At 37.8% G+C, this 18,905-nt stretch overlaps 1 protein-coding gene across 1 annotated transcript in view; it reads left to right on the plus strand.

Annotated features, from left to right (window-relative positions):
* The window catches only part of LOC141991963 (S-phase kinase-associated protein 1), a 116,981-nt gene that overhangs the window by 22,533 nt on the left and 75,543 nt on the right, over positions 1–18,905 (plus strand). Inside the window, exons 10-13 of the mRNA XM_074960450.1 lie at positions 1,352–1,686; positions 2,656–2,749; positions 3,720–3,882; positions 4,832–4,929. Of these exons, the coding sequence (XP_074816551.1) occupies positions 1,352–1,686; positions 2,656–2,749; positions 3,720–3,882; positions 4,832–4,929 (690 nt within the window). The remainder of the gene's footprint in view (positions 1–1,351; positions 1,687–2,655; positions 2,750–3,719; positions 3,883–4,831; positions 4,930–18,905) is intronic.

Consider the following 18,905-nt stretch of genomic DNA (forward strand, 5'->3'; position numbering starts at 1 on the left):
TATTTCCTTGATGAAGGCATATATTAAGGTTATTCTGCTGATGACATTCTGACCAGAAGCTAGTTGGCTATTATGTTAGGATACTGCAGCAGGTAAGTGATATTTTCCCCTCTCCTTCCCTTCTCTAGGTCTAGCAAGGGTAGACAGAGAGGAAGACCACAGTGCTAGGGCTCAGTTTGTGGGTGGGAAGCCAAGAATATAAGTGCGTCCTCAGCAGGAAGGAAGCCTCTGACAGGACAGACGGGTGCTTCTGCTTACACACATATACACACTCACGCTCTCTCTTTCTCCTGAGTAGCTCCTGCTCTGTTCTTTCCTCTGTTTCCCGCATACTTCCCTCACCAACTGATCTACCACCGGCAAGAGACAAATTTGGGGAACAGGAGATTAGCTGGTAAGTGCTGATCCAGGGAAGGGAGGCCGAGGAAGGAGCTGGCTTCTGGCAGTAGACCCAGAACATTTCAGGGATAAAGGCTCTCCCCCACCACTATGTATAGAAGTGGTTGTTTGGCCTGTCAGCAGCTCACTTTTCTACATATGCTTGGTTCATTTGTCCCACCACCCTCCGATTAACCCTAGGACTGTAGTCCTCCTACAAGACATACAGCAAGAGTCAAACCAAGGAAAATATGGGGAAAAACATAGTCCTAGTAGCTTGCTAGACCTTCATTTAAGAGATGGGGGAAATGTCACTTACCTGTTGTTGCAATGTCCCAGTATAGTTGTTGGTACCCTATCTGCTCTGGCCAGTCACCATCAACAGAGTAACCTCAGCCCCTGAGCAGGTAGGGCTGGGAAAAATAAAATAAAATCCCACATTAAACTACTGACTTGAAACTTCTTTGTTGTTGTTATTAATTTTAAGCTGTAGCTAGAGTTTTATTCTGACATGTGGCTGCCAGGTTAAATAGTCCTTTCATTAACACTTCCATTTTTAAAAGTTTTCAAGTTATTAAATGGCAAAGGAGTCTGCCTGAAACAAACTTTGTGTTAGAAATACAGTTTATGTTTCCCTCTACTGGGACAGCAATATAATAATTTATTATTATTTATTTTAAAATGATCTTGCCACCTTGGTACATTTGATGTCATCATTTGATGCTTGATTTTGAACAACTGAATTTACAAGTTCTAAAAATCTTTGATGGTCTGAAAAGAGCATTTGGACTCCCAAAGCATAAACAATGGTAAGGTCCAGTCCTACAGGGCAATAAGCACTCTCCACTCTCAATGAACTCAATGGGAATTGAAAGACACTCAACACCTCGCATGACCAGGACCTAGCAGACTAAATTAAGTGACATATTATGTTTCAGAGTGTATGTATATTTTGATATAGTATCTGTTCCAGGATATTGAAAAGGACAAAAAATCAAAGGACTTAAAAGTAAAAGGTACAAAAGTGAAAGGAGGGAAACCAGAGATTCCAGAAATAAAAAAGATTGAACAAGAAGATGCAGTTAATCAGTGGGCTCCTTCCTCACAGAATCCTCCCAGTTTTCTTCAAGAGAGTAAACCTACAATCACTGAGATAACCACCACTGCAGCAGCTAGCAACGATCCCAGCGGTGTGAAGGAAGATCCTCCACTAATAGCAGTTGGTACAACAATGCCACCCATCAATCCAAATTGTGGGAACCTTACTACTGCAAATTTCAATTCACCCTTCCCACACTCAAATACAAGGTTAGAGCCTATTGCTTACATAATGAGGTAGTGTTTGAATAGACAGTCACTCTTTAATTAATAGAAATATCTTTTGAAATGAATTCACTTTTACCCACATTTACGTATCTAGTGATGGTTTGGTTAAATGAACGATTCTTTCATTTGATTAATATGCTGTATGACTAGGGCTAGCTAAAGGCCAGCTGTGGCTGTGACATTTCACAGTGCAGCCCACATCACTGCTTCATCTTAAGTACACAGATGGAGCCCACAGAGATGACTTGTCCTGTCATGGATTGAGCCAGGTCAGGTCTCTTGGGTCAAAGATAGGACAAACTGAGATCAATCATTTCTACAGGCCACACCACTATTAAAATGAGAGCAACTGTTCTTTCAGAAGAAGAAGGTTCCTGTAATCTGCTTTTTTTTTTTCCAAATAAGATGTAGCCTTTCAGCTTTTGACAAGTTGGCAAGTGGTCCTCTGGCTGGAGGGTGAGCGCTGTAAAAGTGGCTGCAGCGTGGTGGTGGGCATCTGTGAATATTATGGGAGATGGAGATAGATGCATGGAAAAGTCAGGGGAAAGTCTCAAGGCAGGAACTCCTGCATATAAATCCTTGCCCTGACAGTGACTCCCTCTATGACCTTAGATCAGTAACCTTAGCTTTTCTTTTGTCTGTTTCCCTTCTGTACACTTGGGATAATATTTCCTATCACTATTATAAGAATGTTGTAAAAATTAATTAGTTAATGTTGTTAAAATAATTCAAACATGAAATGTAGTGTTTAAATACTAAGTATTACTATTAAATGGCAGTCTCCAAAGCTGTGTTGAGATATGTCTGTTCTCAGATGCCAGACACCACCCGCACCAACAAAGCTAGTTTAGAATACATTTGTGAATGTGCATGTTCGTTTACATAACGAGCGCATATAGCACTTAACTGATAATCAATGTTGCATATTATAGTTGTATTTCTTTGTCATAGGCTACCTGAAAAAGCAAAGAAAAGAAGAAGCCCTTGGCAGTCAGTGGGACAAATAGGTCCAAACAACAGACAGGATGATGGGACTCTGGCTCAAGTATGTTTATAAAACTGGTCATTTAAAATTAAACCCTTTCTTCTCTCTTCCATAGTATTCTGTATTTCATGCTACTGTCTTATCTGTTTGTACTTTTCCTGTTGACACATAAGACTTCCATGTTGTGAAACTCTTATTTAAGGACAGGCCTAGTTGTTTCTGGAGACTCCCAGCTGGTGGAAGGGGAGGGGGTGGTGGAGGGAGTGGGAATGGAGGAGCAGCTCCAGAAACTAGAGTAAAAGAAATTCAGACTCTGCATGAAATCCTGGACCCATTAATGGGTGTTTCACCATTGATGTCAGTGGATCCAGGATTTTGCCCTATAGTCTTAAGAGTTTTACACTTTCACGAACATCTCTTGCACTAGTGTCACTGTTAGGTTTTCTCCATGATAATCCTTGACCAATTACCAATCATACTTTCATCCCGAGAACCCCACTTTTTGGCATTAACAAATATACTCATTTCCCTGCAGAGCTCACTTCCTGTCTTTTATTGTGAAAACGCTGGTGGGGCCAAAGAATAACACACATTTTTATTTTGGTGTGTCTCAGGTCAACTGACCATTCCCACATGCAAGGAGGTATGACAAAGTAATTGTATGCTTCTGTTCTTCATTTTTAAATTGGTAAGGTGGCAAACAATACACACTGATGTAAGTGCCTATGTCCCTGAATACCACCACCTGCAGGGGAGCAAGAACTACATTATGATAGACCTTTTTTGAAAGATAAAAATTCTAAATGTTCTCCTATCCCATAATGGTGATTCATAACTGGTAGTGATACATAGTTAGCTTCCTCTAGCATATGAAGACCTTGGCTTCTGGAACATTATTGAAGTTTGAACTTTTAATATATTTTACTTTGTTTAGTTGATGGCAGCCTCTTGAAACATGCCAAGAAAGATATAGGTAACAGCCATACCCATGTCACATACAGTTTTAAATATATTGTGATTTTCTGTTTAGACTCAAACAGAAAAAGTCACACTGTATGAACGAGCTGCTCAGATTGATCAAATGGCCAATATGAACCAAAAGAAACGCAGTATTTCAAAATCTGAAAAGAAAGACATCCATTTTCCAGAACTGCCAGTAACAGCACAACAAAAGGAGCTGAAAGGAATGGAAGGTATGACATTGTAATTGCCTTTTGCTGTTTGCAAATCTGCATCAAGTGCCAGTTGAAAAGAAGGGTTAATCTAACTAAGATTTAGATACCAGTATGTGATTTTTGGTGGAAGGTGCTGAGAAAAAAAATGCATCAGACTGGACAAAATCACTGCTGTGCACTCATCTGAGTCTTTGGACTGGACAAGCGTCCTCATTTGCAAATTGAAGTTAGCACCATCTTTTAAAGAGGTCCTTTATTTTTAACATATTAAACAAATCTTACAAATAGAGTTTGGAATTTTTTGTCAGCTTGTTTTATTTTATTTGTATTTCCACGAATGTGAACTGCCAGACAAATGAGCTTCAATCAGGATTTCTAGGGAAACAAAGATATCTTCCATTGTTGTGCGCAGTTATGTTGTAGCTGTACTGGTCCCAGGTTATTAGCGAGACAAGCTCAGTGAGGTAATATCTTTTATTAGACCAGCTTCTGTTGGTGACAGAGATGTGCTTTCGAGCTTACATAGAGCTCTTCTTTAGGACAAGAGCTCTGTGTAAGCTCAAAAGCTTGTCTTTCTTACCAACAGAAGCTGGTCCAAGAAAAGATATTACCTCACCTACCTTGTGTCGCTATGGAAAACAATGACATCTAGAGACTAGTTCAAGTAACAGCAGCTGTGTAGCCAAATGGACACCCTTAGTAGCATATCTGTAACTTGGTTCTTGTAATTGAAATGATCAGAGCCTGAATTTAAATGGGAACTGTATCTCATATTCAGTGCTCCAGCAAACAATAACTGGTTGTCTTCTTCTGTAATCTCCATACTCAATTTTCAGTATGACCCTGGTTTTCTTGTTCAACACTATTTCAAAAATAACCATTTAAACATAGAAGATGAAACTGAAGGAGCATGTAGAAAGGAAAAAACTACAATATGCAGAAATAATAAGGTATCTATTTGTAAAAGTTAAACAGGTAAAGGTGCTGAAGAGGGAGTCAAAGAAATCTGAAGTATCTAAAATACCATCTTTACTACACGTGGATCAGAATCAAGAAAAACAAGAGGTAAACTAATATGGTATGTTTGTTTAGTAGAGAAATCATGTGGGTTGGGCTATTGACTCACTATGTGAACATGAGGAAAAATTACTGTCTTGTGTCTCAGTAAACCTAGCTGGAAATTGGATAAAAACTTAAAATCACAAGCTCATTAAAAACTAGATGTTGTATCTAATATACATTTCCCTTGTTCAGTAACTTACAAATAAGCATGTTGCATAATTAAATTTGTAAATAATAGATAGCAGTTATTAGCCATATTTCTAACACAGTAACTGAAAATATAATTCTACTGCTTCAGAATGTAATACATGATTAAGAATTGGAACTTTACTTAAGATGAAGATAAATGACTACAACTGGCAAACAATTGATCTATTGTCAGAATCCATGACTGCAGAGAATATGTTGAACTTAATACACAATAAACCAGTTCAGACCCAGTGTAACCAGATGCTACTTTATTGACTTTACTGAGCTAGTCTTGATTCTGCTCACTATATCCCCAGATACTCCTACAGAAACTCCTTGCTTTCCATTTTCTGACAATGCAATCAAAATAGGTAAGAGTAAAATGCTACTGTCTGGAAGGTTCAGAAGCAGATCTGCCAATTGTCTGAGGATCTCTGCACTCAAGCAGGGCATCAAAAATCAATCCACATCTTTCCCTGCTTGTAAAGGGAAGAGGTTTCCAAATTTGCATTGCAACCAAACACAGTAATTACTCACCCCAAAGCGAGACATGTCTGGGGGTGGATATAAAGATCAGAGTATGATTGTCTAGTTGCCAAACACAGAACAAATTCCTTCGCTATTTCCCAACCTGAATTTACACACAGTTGTAATTCTTAGCATATCTGTAGGAGTTTATAGTTTTGAAACATTGTACAAATATTAACTAATTAAACTTCAGAATATCTCTGTGAAGCAGCAAAGTAAGTATTATTTTCTCCATTTTCCAGAAGGGGAAATTGAGACCCAGAGAAGATAAGCACAGGTAGCTTGCCCAAAGAATCACTTTGAATCAGTGTTAGAGCTGGGATTAGAGTTCAGGAGTTCCTCGCTCCCAGTTTCATTCTGTTCCAGTAGGACATGCTGCATCTCAATATCATAATTAGGCACTATCTGAAATCCATTTATGTGTGTGGAGGAAGACAAGGATTTCAATAGATAATGCATTGTTCCATGATGGATCATTTTTAGCATAAACAATATTTAACAGAAGGGCAATATCTTACAAACTGTAAACAATTGTATAGTGGGGGTTCTAAGAGCCATTGAACCAAACTGTAAATCCTGTATATGATCCAGCACCTATGTGCATCTCTTGTGCTAGACACTCCATTAACTCATGTGTACTGTCACCAACAGGTTAGGCTTTAAAAGTAATAGGGGAAAGCACAAGGGTTGCAACATTTGTGGGCATGTCAGTGAATCAAATAGCATACCAAACTCCTCCTTTTTGGCTTTACCATGCTAGATCACATGTTTATGAAATGATATGAAATATTGTTTTACAGTAAGAAAGACTGAAAAAATAGATTTATTTGCAGTCCATTGTAAAGTGTATGATTATAAAGTCTGTAACTTAAATGTATTGCATACTTCGCAGTATAACCTTAAACTCTCTGTACCTCAGTTCCCTCATATATCAAATGGGGTAGTCATACTTACATAATCTTCATAAAGCACTTTGAACTCTATTGAGGAAAAGTTCTGTATAAATGTCAGCTCTTATTAAACAGGCCGTATCCTGAGGTTCTTACTCCATTTTTACTGAGGTCAGCTCCCACTAAAGCCAGTTACTACTTACCTGAGTAAGAGCTAACTGAAAATTGATTAAGGACCTAGGGATTTTTCCCATTATCATTTGATTGCATTTTCCATAATTTTCAGATTTCATATATTTACATAGTGAGAACTGAACTGTGCCAGAAAGGAAAATTCATGCCGCTTCAATGATATAAAAAGCTTCAATGGTACCCTAGTTTCTGTGGATATACACTGTGAAGAATTGTTGCGTAACTGAGTCCTAACATCTTTGTGCACAAATATTACAAGAGTCAAGAAAAGAGTAAAGCTGAACACAACTATATGCTTTTACATCATAGAGTGTTATGGGACAATGTTATATATTTGGAAAAATCTGACATTGAATGAAATGGTTGAGGATGACAGTTCAATGCTTCATAGGCCGTACCTGCCCATGACACCAGTAGTTGATGCCAAGTGTCTGATCTGGCTGGACAGGTGGAAAACAAAAGACAGCACTGTCTTGAATGTCAAGGGCTTTAATCTTCATCATCAGATAGGATCTGATGGAGGAAATGAGAAATAAGAGAGTACACTGCTTGGGTCTCTAGTAGCTATTCAAACTAGTGAAGAGGAGTTTGGGGAATGGTTAAAGGCATCATTTTCCATTGATTCACAAATCTGACAGCTTTTAGCAGTTAGTGCTGCAATGCAAAAACTGTTAGCAGAGAAACAGTGTTAATATAAAACTGAATAGATGTAAGAATGAATAGCCAATCAACTAACGTTCCTTATCAATTTATTTTTTAGAATACTGGAAATACACAAAGTGAAAATAAAACCAATCTGCCGGATGTAGAATAAGCAGTGTAGAAGCATGAAGCTTGAGAGACTGCAGAATCACAGTACAGTAAAATCTGTGCTTTTCTATTTAATCTTTCATAAATGAAGATATTTGGATAATTCTGCAGAAAATTTTATAGACTTCACGTAATATATGGTTATTCTCCAGGAAATTACTTTAGAATGCATTGGTCCTAAAGTTGCTTATATAAATGAAGCTACATTAAACTTTTATGAAATCTGAAACGCACAAAACTTATTTTTGAAGGCTAAGTACCAACATTAGGCTCCTTCCAGTACTTATGTATAAAATCTGTACACCTATCACTACTGGATGTCCAGCTGATCTAAGATTGGCTAAAGGTCATTAATTAGTCTGGCATTTCTGTAAGAGCCTGTTACTCTTTTCTCTGATAGAAGATGATTTAAGACTTCTGTAATAGTGTACCAGATAATAATGGATCATTTGATGTGTTCAGATGCTTTAGGGTAATGTGGGCCAAATTTTCTGTCTGTTTACTTTTAGCACCCATTTTTTCCAAACAATTTATTGTGACTGCATATGTGGTTGTGTATGCATTTTGCACATGCAGATTGGGCATTTTAATGGCCAGCTACCCCATTTATAGATTGTTTGCGTATGCAAGGCTGACATACGTGCGCTTTACAAAAGTGGGTACACAAAATCAGATGTCAGGGTTAAAAACCTGGCCCCTTGTGTTTTCTTGTTTATTATTTTGGATGGTGAGCTGCACACATCCTTTGCTCATTAGGGTTGTACTTACTATTTTCGTTGTAGTTTCTGAAAATAAAAGAAATTAATTCCAGACATTTATGTGCTGAAAATATTCATGCTCTTGGAGTAAGCAATTGTTAAGATAACTTACTCTTGGTGTAACACTCAGTAAAAATTATTTGGCTCACGGAAAATTCCTGAATTGGAACAGCCAAGATGGTCATTTTAGTTCATTTTTAATACTTTATCATTTTAAGGGAAACCAGTTGCAAGGTGGAAAACATTTTCCTTATATGAACTATGAACAAAGACATTGGGATAGGTGTGAAACTTTAAACAATAGGTTTCTACAGCGCATTGTTTCACAGCTACATCAGCTTTTTATTGATAAACGGGTCTGGGAAACATGTAATAACAATAAAGTTAATGTTAAAAGGGAGAAGGAATATATTTCCAGTATGTATGCAGAATATAACCAAGTTCTTGTTTCAGCTGTGGTATTACAGTATCTGCAGGGAATGCTACAGTTAATTGTTCATTTATTATTTTTTTTTATTCGAGTGAACCATAAGAGTTCACTCTATGCTGAAACTTGTCTCAGACAAGAAGGAGTATTTTTAATAAATAAATTGTTTAGGTGTGTGTGTAATTCTTAGAAATAAAAAGGCTTGCTCAGTTTATAGATTTTTTTGTGTTCTGAAATATTATTTCAAAATTTTTAATGTAGTTAAATATGTTTTGCAAGCTGACAGTCCATAACATGAATTGGCCTTTGTGGTATTTAAAACAACAAAAATATATCAAGCTTCTGATACTATAGTAATGTTTTAACCATGTTTCTCTAATTTGCATGTCTGAATTAGTTTAACACATTTATGGATTAATGACCCATTAGAGGGATCAGTATGCTTATGTAAGAGGAACCTGCATAGCACTGCAAGCTTAACAAACAATAGCATGCATCTGTGCAAGGGAAAATCTACTCCAGGAAAACAGATGCATACTGGAAGAACAGAGAAAGATAACAGATCATTAATAGATATTTCGTATTCCTTATTGCTGTTTCCTATGTTGCTAATCCTGCCTTTATTGAATACAGGCCATATTCAACAACAATGTAAACAGTTACACATCATGTGTAAGTGTCTGTGAGAGGTGAACTAGTGTAAATTTGAGTGATTTGGCATTCAGTGGGTGTGCAAAATGAATGTAAATTGTATGAAGAGGGGATGGAAGGATAGGTGGCATGTCAGGAATTAGGAAGCACATACCAGCTCTTCCTGCCCTAATTTTTCATTTTAATTATTACATATTTTAACTTCTCTATTAACTATATTTATTTTATTTTCCAGAAGGTCACTGGAGCAGCTGGAAAAGTTGTTAAATCATCACTGACTGGATGAATCAGGATTTCCTTTATTCCTTGGCTTTGTCTTTTCCCCAAACTATTAGATCACAATAAACTGGAGGATGTGAAGCTTCCTCATTCTATACATACAAAGCTGTAGCATCAAAGTTTGAAGTTTCTAAGTACTGTAACAACAATTTAGCTAGCTGCAGCAATGGTTTGTAGTGTATCCTCCACACTGCAAGGAGGGAGAAGAAGCCACTGAGTACCTTATTATGAGGACCCTCATTTTCCTTCTTGTCTTTATCCTTAGGAGATAAGGAAGAAAAATACTTGGTAGTAAAATATGTAAAACTTTATAGTGAAAAGAAACCAAACAGGGAGAATTAAACATAACTTAAGGACAGGTATTTGGGGCTAAGGGAAATCTAAAGAAAAGAGTGGAACATTTAAAAAACACCCAACGTGTAAACTTTATTAAAAGTACCTGTTTCACTTTATGGCTATTTAAGATGGTAGCTGTTTAAATCTAGCAATTAAAATATACTATTTAAATACTACTAACATTTTAAAAAAGCAGATTTTATGGTAGCAAAGCAATCAAACAATCAAAATTAGGTTACTTGAGAACAGTTTAATTGATTTTTATTTAATGTCTGAGGCATGCAAGATTAAACATATATACCAGGGTCCATACAATTTCGCCTTGCTATTTGCTGTAAGCCAACTATGCAGCAGTGACACTCTAGCTCTTCTTAAGTGTTGACAGGTTTAAATGGGAAGTATTTGACTGACAGGCACTAATTATAATAAAAAACATGTTTTTGTGGGTTGTCTCAGCTGTGAATGTGAATTAGCTGTACAGTCCCCCCCCAGTGCAGAGTTGTTGTAGGCAAATGTGTAATATCACTAGCGTATAGCCAGCAGCTTGGAATTTCTGTTTTATGTGTGCTGGATGATCCTTTGCCACCTCCTCACCAGCACTGAACCAATACATTCCCAGAGTAGACCCACCGTTATACACAATGCTCACATAGTGGGGATATTTGAATTTAGAGATGAGAGACTATGCTGAGATTTGGAAGGGCGGGGTGTTATTACTTAGTGCTAGATCTCTCAAATATCAGCATTTAAACCTCTCCCGCTGCAGATCTAGGGAACCATTTCTTACCTTAAATGTATTTTGGGGGATGGATGTACATGATGTCTAGTAAGCCCATTGCCACCTAGTCTGGAAAAGGCCTTCTTGGAGTTGGAGGTCAGATTTGGGAGGAAGAAGTGCACTTACCACACACCCAACCCCAAAACAGAAGATGGGAGAACATCCACCTAGTGTACTTTGAAGATCCTCAGAGGAAAGGGACTGCAGCTATGAGGCTCAAAGACATGGTGCTAGGGGTAGGCTGCAAGAATAAACAGCTAAAGATTTTCCAGTTACCATGGCCTATTGCATAGAGCACTGGACTGGGACTCAGGATACATAGGTTCTATTCCTAGTTGTGTCAAGGGCCTGGTGGCTAATCTTGGACAAGTGACTTTGCTATGCCGTGCCTCAGTTTCCCCATCTGTAAAATGGCGATACTGACATCCTTTGTAAATTGCCATGAGACTCTATGATGAAAAGGGCTTATAAGAGCTAGGTATTATTAATTGAAAACAGTCAGTTTCCCCAAAGAGGGCCAATAGTTGGACTCTTCTGGAAGTGTGTTTGCCCATCCTTGTTAGATACAGAATTCGACAGGGTGGTAAAAAGAAGTCCCAGTGAGGAACTTAAATAACTTCCCAGTCTTTGCCTTAAGAAATTCTTCCTCCAGGAAGAATAGCATATGACTACGTCCACCCTGTAGAGTTAACCAGTGTAACAACAATGCTATCAAATATCATGGATATAGGCAGGAACTTCCCTCAAGGCAAAAATGTACAACTGAGAATAGAACTGCGTATGTGAGTAATATGAAAGCCACCACTATGTTCAAAAGTATTTGTTACATTTATTGTTGCAGCTACAGGCATGTTTCTGCTCACAGGTTTACAGATCATAATTTGTCTTTGGAAGAGTAACAAAAAATTAGGGTTCTGATCCTAAAAGGTGTGAGATATTTATTCCTCTCAGTGTCATTCTCTGAGTTTTTATGCAGAAAGAGTGAACAAATACATTAGAGTTAGTTATACACAAAATAAGTGGGAGAGCCAAGAACAGAACCTTATGGTCTCCTGACTCCAGTCCAGTGCCCTATCCACTAGACAATACAACGTCTGTTCTCTGCCACAGATGTACTGTATGAACTTCGACAATTGTATAACCTCCCCCTGCTTCACTTTCTTTTCACTACAGGAGTATTTGGAAATGTCTTTCATTAGTGTTTGCAAAGTGCTTGGAGATCCTTGGATAGATGATGATAAATAAGTCCATATTAAGACATGAGAAGTAATTCTTCTGCTCTACTCCACACTGATAAGGCCTCAACTGGAATTTTATGTCCAGTTCTGGGCATCACATTTCAGGAAAGATGTGGACAAATTGGAGAAAGCACAGAGGAGAGCAACAAAAATGATTAAGATATAGAAAACATGACCTATGAGGAAAGATTGAAAAAAAATGGATTTGTTCAGTCTTGAGAAGAGAAGACTGAGTGGGGACATGATAATAGTTTAAGTTCATAAAAGTTTTTTATTAGGAGAAAAGCGAAAAATTGTTCTTGTTAACCTCTGAGGAGACAAGAAGCTTAAATTGCAGCAAGTGAGGTTTAGGTTGGACAGTAGGAAAAACTTCCTGTCAGGAGAGTTAAGCACGGAACAAATTGCCTAGGGAGGTTGCGGAATCTCTGTTACTGGAGGTTTTTAAGAACAGGTTAAACAGACACCTTGCAGGAATGCGCTAGTTATTACATTGTCCTGCCTTGAGTGCAGGGAACTGGAGTGGATGACCTCTCAAGGTCCCCTCCACAGTCCTACACTGCTATGACTTTATTCATAGTATTTTTTTTTATTATTACTCACATGAAATCATACAGGCAAACTCAGCGTTGTTGAAAACACAAACAACTTTACCAATGGCACTATGCATCCACTTATGCCAGAGGTAAGTTTGTCTCATTATCCTCTGTCACCTCAAAGTCATTTCCACAGAACATAATAGTAATTCTACAGATGGAGTTAAAAGGAAATACAGTTTAAAGTTGTATAGGGTATGTGGCAGTCCCTTTAATTTCTTTCATCATTAATCATTGGACCAGATTAATTCGTTGTGCAACTTCCATTGGAATAAGCGTTATGGCAGGGACTAATTTAGCCCACTGTGGGTCTTTTGTGTTCAGTCTCATGCCATTTTTCATTAGGATTTCGTCCTTGCCCCAATGCCTGCATATTGGAGGAGTTTCCTTTGTATGTAGAACACCTTACTTATCAGTACTATACCAGTTATAGGTGAGTTCCTTGGGAGATGAGCATTATGCCAGCCACAGCTGTAGCTGGGTGAAATGTATTGTGAAACGTTTGCTGAAACCTCACTCTAGCTCAAGAATTTTGCAGGAGCATCTAGTGCCCAAAAAAACCATATCACCGAGGAATTCCTCATTTAATGAAAACATTACCTGACATCCGGGAGAACCTAGCACAGTTCCACTGCTACTTGTGAAATTCATGGCTTTATTTTCAGATGCTTCCTCCTCTGTTAGCTATAGAACTTGAAAACCCCACCTCATTTGCATTTGAGTTACACATAAGGCAGCTGCAGTGAGCATTCAGGATTGGTAGCCATCCAACAGTAGCATCCAGCCAGAACATGGAGAAGCCCTATTTGGATATTATTGGTGAACAACCTTCCCACATACCATCTTCTTGGGGTATTGTGATGACATGATTTCAGCTATGGGCCAGTCTGGCCCTTGGAAGAGATTTCATCTTTCTTCTAAATCCTTTTCTTTCTATCAAGGAGATAACTCTGTGCTTCTGATTAAAGTTTGAACATTCTTAAATATGGCTGAGTCCTTTAAAGTTATTATCTTCATTAGTAGACATTAAAAGAGAGAGTTTGTTAATATCTGCCTGATTTGTTTTAATATGCAGTTAGGATATGTTCTATATGACAACTAAAGGTATATAGTGGAAGTTGAATGCAGCTTAGACTAGCATGGACATACACCTGAAATATATTGGCAGGAAGAAACACCATTCTTTATACTGAACTGGTCATATGATTGGTATTTGGCACTGACATGGAACCTGACTTGCTGAAATACAATGGACTCCTTTAACTGTGAAGCTCTTCATAAAGTAAACATCTCCCAAGGTCTAGTTTCTTTCCAGCACTGTTTCACTGCAGCAAAAACTCCATTATACTGTTATACTCCATTATATTCATGTGGAAACATAGCATAGGTTAATGTAATGGATTCAATACTTTAAGTCTTCACATCTGTTCCACCTTTAATTACAAATACTCAATTCACCATTGCGTCATAAAAACTAGACTAGAAGTGATTTAGATACACAGGTATGTTTATGTTCCAGACTGCAAGCGTCTATTACGTTTCTAAAGGGTTCTACCTGACTAGAAGCCATTGGTATGTAGTACCATCCCTACTCAAAAAAATATTCCCTGGGAGTTTCAGTTGGTTAAATAGGTAGTCACTCCCTACCCTAGAAATTGTGTTCTCCTGTGTTGCTGCTCTGTTTCTGCCTGAAAGGCAGCTGCTTTTTGGGGTGGGTAATGCAGTCCTTAGAGGGCCTTAGGACCCTTCTGGACAAAAGGTGCCACAGAAATGTAATAAGCAAAGGCCACAGACACATTTGGGTAGTATTTTCCATACCAAACTACCCTCTTCAGAAGTAATAAATGACCCTATTTTTCTTAGGCTTAATTAGCAGTATGATTTTTTTTTTTTTTTTTTTTTTTTTTTACTTTAACAGTCTTTCTTGACTCTGATTCACCTTCTTGGACACATCTTTAATGATAAAAAAAAGACCATGTTATTTTGTTTACGGCAGTAAATCAGCTAACATCAGTATGTTCCTTAAAAATGGAAGAAAATCCATAGTAAGGAACCTTGAACAGAAAATTCAGGTTTGTCTGAACACAGTTTATCAGTCAACCAAACTGAAACTAATTTGGTTACTAAAATGTAGCCTCAGGCTTGATTAAAATAATTTTAAAAAGTCTGCTGGGAGTGGGCTCCTGGCTCATCCTCTTTAACATCTGTCTATACCCTTCCTCTTCTTCCCAATGCCAGCTACCTATCCCCTGGGCATCTTTCTGATCATTTATGGCATGTGATGGGTTCCAAGTGGTGTGAGGAGTGATAAGTAAAGTGGTAAAGGTTGGGTCACATGGGAAGAGCATTTACATTTACAAGTAGAGGAATGGAAAGCGAGTATTTCCACTTCACCAAAATGTCATTGTCATCCTCTGTCAAAAACTGAAGTAGGGAGAGGGCTGTTTGTTCACCCAATAATTAGAGAAACATGGTTTTCTTTTTAAAGGAGCTTTGTATTTTGCAGGTATCATATCTCAGTCAACAATATCTGCAGCTTCTAGCTATTTTAGGTATTTACATAGCCCCCATGACTGTGGTATTTATTCTCATAACACAACTGTGAGGTAGGGAAGTGCTACTATACCCATTTTACAGATGGAATAGTGAGGCACAGAGTGTAAATGACTCACCCATGTACACACAGGAAGCCAGTGGTGGAGCAGGGGACTTGAACTCAGAATTTATGGAACTCTCAGGCTCGTGTTCTGACAAAAGGGCCATCTTGAAACATTTCCTATTTCAATACAATTGAAATTGCTTGGATTATAGCATTTTTTCTTCATATACTGTAGCATATGTATCAGGGCAGACAGTGTTGCCCAAGAGCGGGCACTGGATTAGAATAAAGAAGATGGATTGTATTCCTACTGCCACTGGCTTCCTGAATTGCCTTAGCCAAGTAACTTCAATTCTCTCTGTTTGCCTATCAGAAATATTGGATAATAATATGTATCTATCTTTGAATAGACTTTCAGATGTAGAGGTGGAAAATTATTATTATGATTAGGTATTTTATTACATTAATAACACTACTTAGAACTTACATAACTCCTTTCATCTGCATATCTCAAGCTCTTTACAGGGTGGATAAGTAGTATTATGCCATTTTACAAATGGGGAAACAGGCTTGGAAAGGAGAAGTGACACTCAAAGTCAGACAGCGAGTGAGTGACAGAACACAGATCTCCTGTCTCCTACTCTGCACCAGTAAACAGATCATGCTGCCTCCCACTGCAATGTAGTGTGGCAGTTTCTGAAGAACAAGAATTATCTTTCTTGAACACTAGAGTATGTTAAATAGTCACATGAAACCAGCAGAACTTGTTTTGGAAAAAGCCACCCCTGCCTCTGGGTTACAGTAATGTACACACCTTTATTTTTTAAAAGCTTACACCATTTTATTATTTTTTTGGCTTGGTACATCTGTGTGAGTTTGGGAGTCTCTCATGCTGGAGCTCCATTATACCTGTTTTGTTTGACCCTGCCTCCTTCTGGAGTTGCACACTCTGCAGTGTGAAAAAAACGAAGTGAACCTAGCTTAGCCCTTGTCTGCACTGGAAAGTTTTTTCAACACAATCTATGGTGTGAATATAAACCAATAAACCACTGTACATCACAGTTGCTTTTAATAGAGGGGACATGTTATTCAATATAGAGACACGTGAACCATAAAAAGTTGGAGTTGGGCTTGTTTCAGCTAAGGCTCCAGAAATTCAGCTGCTTATTCCAGAACAATGTACATCTCTTCTGTCTGCAAATTTAGGCCAGCAAGCTCACAAAATAAGCATTTTTGTGAGATTTCTGCTATTTCCTGCCATTGCCAGATATATGACAACACTCACTCTTGTGGTGCTTTCTGCTCCTCATTCAGTAAAACCTTCTATATTCTAGTCCGCCACAGAATTCAGCACCAGCCTGTCATAAGTCCACAGGTCTTGCAGCAGAGTTTTAGTCTAGCTTACCACAGAGTATATCAGCCAAAAGGTGTGTTAGTTTCCTTACAGACATACAAGACAACAAGCCCCCTCTCCAAAAGACTTACAGTCTTAAGGCCATGATCCTGCACCTAGATTCATGAGACATCCATGCAGATCCAGCTGCAGGAGCAAGATTTAATTAGACAAGTGGGATAGATGAAGAGGAGAAGAAAAAGATATACTTAAAGAAAAAAAAAGTATTGTAAGTCCTTAAATTTATTCTCTTTGTAAAGGTCTACAGACACCCATGACGCACCATACAAATGTTCACTATAGTCCCAACCCTGCAAAGATTTACACACACGCTTAACTTTACTCATGTGAGTAGTCCCATAGAAGGATTTCTCATAAGAATAAAGTTAAGCACATACTCCTCACTTCTGCAAAGATTTACTGAAGAATGTTACAATAGGATCCAAAATACTAACTACTGCTTTTAGTACATTGTTACTGCTGTGCTGGTCTGAACTTTAAAATGCAGTACTAATAATGTACTTCAAATAATCAATATTTTCCTGGTCAAATGGTGGGAATATCACAGAGGAAGTACTGGCCTCTAATGTTCATTCTGGCCCTTCAAAAGAAATCTATAAGAAATAAATAGGATGTGAAGTCTTAAGCAGGTTTTATACAAAGCCTCAATTATTCTTATATTACAACAAATTGCACACTTTAATGCTGCAAGGTTATCCCTTGACAGTGCAGAAATAATGGGAGTTAGAAACCAACTTTTTCCTATTTTAATAATGTAACTAGTAACATGTTCACATTATTAAATCCCTTTAAGGATCAATTTTAAAATAATTTTTTACATTTATAATGAGATTTTACACCAACAAGATATTTGTTAGAAATACTCTAAATCTGATAATTAACTTGAAAGTCTTGTTGAGTCATTCCTATTATAAATAAAGTGATCAATACATACATTATATCGTGGGATTGAAGTTACTAAGAACATCTGCTGCTGCTAAACTAAGTGCCATGTTATCGGAGCAAGCATAGTTTCTAACAACAGCTCTGTGAATATACAGAGAAAACAAAACTACAGCAGAGCACTAAGGAGATTGCTGTCTTTCAGATGAAAAATAAAATCAAAGTCCTGACCCGCCACATAGTAAACTGCATGGTAGTCTGTTTGTTTACATCAGAAGGATAAAGGGTTGACTTGATACAGCTGGTATTTGAATCTGTTCAGTGGAAGTTAGGTATTCTACTTATGCTTGCATTACTAAGCTATCCATTCCAGCCAGTTGTCATTAGGGACCACATGTCTTTAATCCGCTTCTCACACAACGTAGCACCAGGAAGTGCCTTGGCTTTCTACAAAGAAGAGAACAAAGCTTTGAAATAAAGGCAAATCTCTATTTCAAATTTAAAGAAAACATCTCTCTAGTGGTGTACAGTGAGGGACTAAAGAGAAACTGTTTCTTAAAGACACAGGTATTGGCAACCAAATAAACTCTTCAGAAGCCTATATACATAGCACTGCTTCTGAAAAGACATTTTTATAAGGATTCACCATCTAAACAATCCCTTGCTGAGTCCACAACTCAATGTGCCCAGACAAATAGCTACTAACTAACCTCTCATTCCACGCTGAAGTAGCGAAACACCAGAATAGTTCCTTAGGTGAACAATGTTTCTTGTTCTGAGAGCAAGCCTTCAGCGTATTGTAAAATCAAAAACACCTGCTTGTTACCAGCAACCTCATGTAATATTTGTTCCGTTGTGCGGTAAATTGGGCAATGCAACCCCATTGTGCCAATTCACTCATATTTCCCTGTATTTGGGGTCCCTGTATAGGCTATAATTATTGCAAACATATCGCTCTTTTTGTCTCCCTTTATTAATAATAATTTGACTAAAACCATAAGACAAGGGCAAAGTGCTACACATAGGAAGAAAAAAAACAAATGCACAATTACAAAATGGGGAATAATCAGCTATACAGTATTACTGCTGAAAAGGATCTGGGATCCTTTATAGTGGATCACAAATTGAATATGTGTCACCAATGCGATGCAGTTGCATAAAAGCTAATACACTGGGGGTATTAACAGGAGTGTTATAGGAAAGATCTGAGAGGTAATTGGCCTGCTCTACTAAGCAGAGATGAGGCCTCAAATGGAGTACTATGTCCAGTTCTGGGAGCCACACTTCAAGAAAGGTTGGATAAATTGGAGAGAGTCCAGAGGAGAACAAATATGATAATAAGTTTAGAAAACCTGTGACTATGAGGAAAGATTTAAAAACTGGGCATATTGAGTCTTGAGAAAATAAGATTGATG

This window comes from Natator depressus, chromosome 8 (assembly GCF_965152275.1).
Source record: "Natator depressus isolate rNatDep1 chromosome 8, rNatDep2.hap1, whole genome shotgun sequence".
In the NCBI taxonomy this organism is placed as follows: Eukaryota; Metazoa; Chordata; order Testudines; family Cheloniidae; genus Natator; species Natator depressus.